This window comes from Vombatus ursinus, unplaced genomic scaffold (genome assembly GCF_900497805.2).
Source record: "Vombatus ursinus unplaced genomic scaffold, bare-nosed wombat genome assembly UNPS02014890.1, whole genome shotgun sequence".
In the NCBI taxonomy this organism is placed as follows: Eukaryota; Metazoa; Chordata; class Mammalia; order Diprotodontia; family Vombatidae; genus Vombatus; species Vombatus ursinus.
This window is the reverse complement of record NW_020954668.1, coordinates 737,060-742,609: the sequence shown is the minus strand read 5'-3', so window position 1 is coordinate 742,609 and position 5,550 is coordinate 737,060. Positions and strand designations below refer to the sequence as shown.

Below are 5,550 nucleotides of genomic sequence, written 5' to 3'. Positions count from 1 at the left end.
AAAATCATTTTGTATAAAAGGAGATAATTCATTTACATTTCTATCTCTAGAACATACTATATGAAATGAGATTCACCTTTGCTGATGAAGTTTTAATCTGAGAGCAGAGGTTGAAAAACAAAAACTTCTAACTAAAAATAAAAAACTTTCAGTCGTTTTAGTCGTGTCCAACTCTCCATGACCCCATTTTGGGGTTTTCTTGGCAAAGATACTAGAGTAGTTTTCCCCTTTTCCTTCTCCAGCTCATTTTACAGATGAGGAAACTGAGGCAAGTAGGGTTCAGTGATTTGATTAGGGTCACACGGCTAATAAATGTCTGAGGCCAGTTTTGAACTCATGACGATGAGTCTTTCTTATTCTAAGACTAGTGCTCTATCTACCTTGCCAGTTCCTAAATTTCTCTGCTTTTTCTCAGTAGTCATGCCATTAGCAAGAAAGTTAACACTAGTTAGAAATGGACTTATAGAGGAACTGTAACTGAGCAGGAATTGGTATTCTCTAAAATATCCATGTCAAGTGATCATCCGGTCTTCTTTAGGGCCACCTTACGAGGCAGCTTGTTCTATATTTGGGGAATTGTAATTGTTAAATAGTTCTGCTGCTGCCTTTAAATCTTTTTTTTTTTAAACACTTTCCTCATTGCTCCTTGTTTGTTCAATAAACATTAAGTTCTACTATATGTATAAGGCACTGGGTTAGGTTCAGAAATGCGAAGATAAAAAAATATTTCCTTCCCTATCCCCTCAGGAGCAGGAATTGTAGCCTGAGAGAAATATTTGGGTTTGTAAGCTTATAGGGCAGTAAACAGAGCCATGGAAGAGTTCGCTGACATACTCTGTCTAGGAGAAATAGTAGATTTAATTTAATTATGTTTCCAAAATGGTAATAGTCCTAAGTATTGCACCACATGAAAGTGCCTTGTTCCAAAATAGGAAAATAGGGGTTCCTAGGGGAAGAGTGTGAGCAAGAAATACACTTGAAGCTTTAGGGAGCATAGTAATATAACCAGGGGAATAAATTGAAGTGTGACTGGAGCAGATTTTAGATGTATTGGGTGACCAAGGCTAACATCAATAAGTAGGCATTAACCAAGGCTTGGTTTCATGTCTGCACAGCAAGGCAGCCAGTGAGATGGCTGGGAAGTATTTAAAAGACTTGCCCATAGTCGTACACAGCCAATGAGTAGTAGAGGGAGGTTTTGAATGTGGATTTTACTGAATCCAAGTCCAGCACTCTTTCCACTCTGGCATATTATTTTTCATGGCTCTCTTCCTACACCTCTCAGCTTATGTGACTTGACATTTTCTAGACCAAGAACAAAGCATTCCACATCACTTTTACGAAACTGTGGTTCTTGTATCTGTAAAGTTAGGATAATGATTTTTACACTATGTACCTGACTGAGATATTGCACTGAGGAAAGTGCACTGTATCAGTTCACAGCTTTTTTGAATGGAGATTTATGTGTCTCAGTTTTATTCATTTCAGGGAAGGGAAGGGAGTGTTCTAGTTTTAAGTCATTTGTCCTTATTTGAAAATAGGATTAACTTTTAACAGAATACTTATCTCTTGTCCCCTGGATAACTAGGGTTCAGCCTAGGTTGTTATGGTACTATTTTTAAAAAATTTCTTAATTACTCTTTCTAATTTTTTTTCCTTTGTTACATTCATTTTAAAATTTTGAATTCTGTAATTCTATCTCTCTAGGCACCCCCCCCATTTAGAAGGCAAGCAATATGATACCCATTTAACATGTCAAATCATATAAAACATATCCATATTAGTTTAGGCTAATATTTCAAAAGGGATTTTCTTCTCCCTGAGTGTGTGAGCAGAGGGGAAAGGAGGAGGATGTTTGTTTATTTTGGTCCTATTTAGTTTGTGTGACATAAAGAGTCATCTAGTCATCTTTCCTAGAAATCTAATAACATCTTTATATTCAAAGTTTGTCCTAAAGACAGATTGCATTAGATGCATTCTCTAATCTAAAAAAAGATCTCGATATAATTTAATAGAATTATAAATAACATTAGCAGGGATTCTTAACTTTTTTTTGTCATGGACTCCCTTGACACTCTAGAGAAACCTGCATACTCCTTCTCAGAATAATTCTTTTAAATGCATAATACACATGAATTTACAAAGGAAGCTGATTTTATCATAATACAGTGATCAAAAAAACTTTTTTAAGTTCATGGATTCCAGCTGAAGAACTTACTCCATCTGAATATGAACCCCATTGTGATGGCCTTACAAGTACTTTGAAGTAATAAATGGTAAATACTTACTCTGGATCTATTTTTTTCCAAAAGAATGTGTTCCCTTTTCTAGGTGAGGAAGATGGAAGAGACCAGTCAAAACTTGAAACAAAAGTCTGGGAAGCGTATAATCCATTAATTGATAAACAGATTGATCAGTTCCTGGTGGTGGCACGGTATGTAAAGTTCTTGATACATGTCAGCTCATGGTGCTGTAAGAAGCTTTAAAGAACCATCGAAATTTTTAAAGCTAGAAAAGCTCTTACGTTATTTAGCTCAATTTCTTGATTTTACAAATGATGAGATGGAAGCTCAGAATGGTTAAGCTATTTGAGCAGGGTCATATAGAGGTATGATTCAAATCCAAGTCTTATGTCTAAGCACTCTTATTACTGCATCACATTGAATGTTATTTCCCAGATGACCTGGACTTCAGTGCCTTTTTGTGACTGTCAGGCACAAGGAAAAAGTCCTCAGTTTCTTAGCTACCCCCATCTCTACTCCCCTGCCCCATGGTGGAAATAGCTGTGTAGGGTCAGACAAACTGACAGCTCAGGTTTATGTGTTTTCCTATGTTCTTGGTTGTAATCTTGATGTTAATTGAGATCTAACATGCCTTTTTTAATGCTGGCTTGGGTTGGGGTCTGGCACCCAGCTAGGGAGATAATGATATAGTCCTGGCTGAGGTTCAACAGCTACTCTGTGAAATCATGCTCCAGGTTGAGGGTAATCTATATGTGTCATCTCCTTCTCTTTTCTCTGAATCTATGCTATTGCTCAGAGACATCTTGGCATTTTTCTGCCACCTGTTTTGAGGATGCATTAGGAAGGATCAGGAACTTTAATAAACTGTAATTAAGAGTGTATGTTGGAGTTAGGGGTAGCCTGTATCTCAAACCTTGCTTCTAGAGGTAGCAGCCTCTTTATAAGGCATTGTGTAATTGTCACTAAAGCATTCTTGTCTGTGTTATCATGATGTCATTTTGGTTTTCTTTGAGCATGAAGGACAAACAACATCTTTTCTCTCTAGGCTCTTTCTTTGATTTTACTGATATGGCTCTAGTGGAAGACCCTTATGCCAAATTGAGGGCATTCTTTTTATTTTTGTTGTTTGTTTTATTGATACTTTTGTTTTATATAAATTAATTTTCTTCATATTTTCTCCTCCATTGAAACACAGTTAAACAAAACTGTTCTGAGCACAAACCATCTCAGTGACTGTATCTGACAGCTATTTTGCAGCATTTCTCATCTGTAGTCTTTCTCTGTTGAGAAGAGGGAAGCTTGTTTCATCATCTGTTCTTTAGGGTCAAGATTGCCCGTTCTAGCTGATTAGAGTTCAGTTGCCTAGTTGTTTTAACATTTCATTGTGTTGTGGACATTGTGTGTGTTGCTCTGCTAAAAATTTGGCATTGGTTCATATAGGTCTTCCTCTACTTCATAGTGCTCCTCATTCATTCCTTCTTATGCCATAGTAATATTCCATTTCTTTTATGTAACAAAACCGTATCATTGTATGAATAGCTGCAGAAAAAACTTCCAGCAGAATATAATAAATCTAAGGTATTTCTTTAATGTGAACAAAGTATATATTTAAAACCAAGAACTAGTATTGTTCGCCATGGAAACCTGGAACCTTTTCCAATAAGTATAGGGTTGTCTACTTTTTCCACTATTGTTTGATATAATTCTGGAAACGTTAGCTGTGTCAACAAGATGAAATAAAAATTAGAGGTATATACATAAGCAAGAGGAGAAAATTATTATCCTTAGTTTCTAATATCATTATGTTTGACTTCAGAAGATCATAGATCTAGAGCTGGAAAGGACCTGAAAGGCTTTCTGTTCTATCTTTTCATGTTATAGATGAGAAAACTGAGGCTCAGGGAGATTAAGTGACACGGGCACAAACACATGTAAAAATTGGCCAGGATTTGATCTTACTGCTCCCTTACTGCTAGTCCTTAAACCTTCCTGTGCTCAGCAGAGAAACTAACAGAGACAATTAATAGTTTCTGTGAAGTACTAACCACTTTTTTAAAAGCTTTATCCCATACCAAGATTTGAGTTTGTATCTTAGCTTCCCAGTTCTTCATTATATTGAGCTCTTCAGTGTACACCTGGGTCTCATAAACCTCTTCATCTTCCATTACCTATAACTTTAATCTTTAGCCACCCTCAAGTAAAACAGTACAGCGTCCATGATGTGGAGCTCTGAAATTTCTTTTTATGACCAAACTCCTCTTTTCCATCTCTTGCCACTGTCTCAGTCCTCTTAAGCCTATATAAAATACCTAAGTTGACAAAAAGGTAGAGTTAAGAAACTACATTTATTATAAGACATAAGGCCACTAATGAACTACTAGGCCTTCTTTTCTCCACAAGACTCAAATGCCACTTCATTACCCATTATTCAAGTGTCCTCTTGCTACTTTATTGACCAAATTGAAGCCATCATTTGAGCCTCCCTATATCCCTTGATACATACTTAAAAACTTCTATAAAATCTCACCACCCTTTTCTCCTTCTTAGTTTCTGAGAAAGAGGTAGAACTTCCTTCCTCCTGTCCTCTCTCCCTTCCATCCTTTCCTTCCTCTCTCCCACCACCTTTACCTCTAGTCCCTTCTGTCTTTTCTGAGAGCTGGTCTCATATATCCTCTCCATGCTCCAGGCTTTAATGATAGCAAATTTCCCCTATCACTCCTTTATTACTGCCTTACAGTCTTTATAAAACTTTTCTCTTCACTCTGCCATCCTCTCAGGACCAGCAAGTATATTGATAGGATTAGACTGTATTGTATGTGTTGGAATTTAGAATGTCAGAAGATTGGAAACTTAAGAAGGGGCCGGGTTGTGAAGTGCTTTAAATATCATATGAGAGTTGTAGATGACACTTAGGTTTCAAACGTAGTTGACTAGAATGATGATAGTGCCCTTAAAAGTAATAGAGAGGTTCAGAAGAATGGAGGATATGTGAAGAAAATAATATTCTGTTGGACATGTGGGGTTTAAGATGCCAGTTTGAAATGTCTAACTATCTGTTGGTGAGGCAGGCTCTCATCACCTCACCTATATTATTGCAGCAGTCTCCTAATTGGTATCTCACCATGCCAGTCTATCCTTCACTCTCCTAAAATGGTTTTCTTTAACTTAAGCATTTTTCCCAACTTGGTAAATGTGAAAGAATCTTAGTACCTCTGGAATAAAATATAAATTCTTCTACTTAAAGCTCTTCATAATCGTACCCCAGCCTACTGTTCAAGTGTCATTTTATATTACTTCTTCTCTTGCA

The 5,550-nt window shown here is 36.7% G+C and overlaps 1 protein-coding gene across 7 annotated transcripts in view; it reads left to right on the top strand.

Annotated features, from left to right (window-relative positions):
* MTA1 (metastasis associated 1) overlaps positions 1-5,550 on the top strand; it is a 219,929-nt gene that overhangs the window by 131,974 nt on the left and 82,405 nt on the right. For all 7 annotated transcript variants that reach the window (XM_027842825.1, XM_027842824.1, XM_027842823.1 and 4 more), the window contains one exon: positions 2,332-2,434. In XM_027842825.1, coding sequence (XP_027698626.1) covers positions 2,332-2,434 — 103 coding nt within the window. The remainder of the gene's footprint in view (positions 1-2,331; positions 2,435-5,550) is intronic.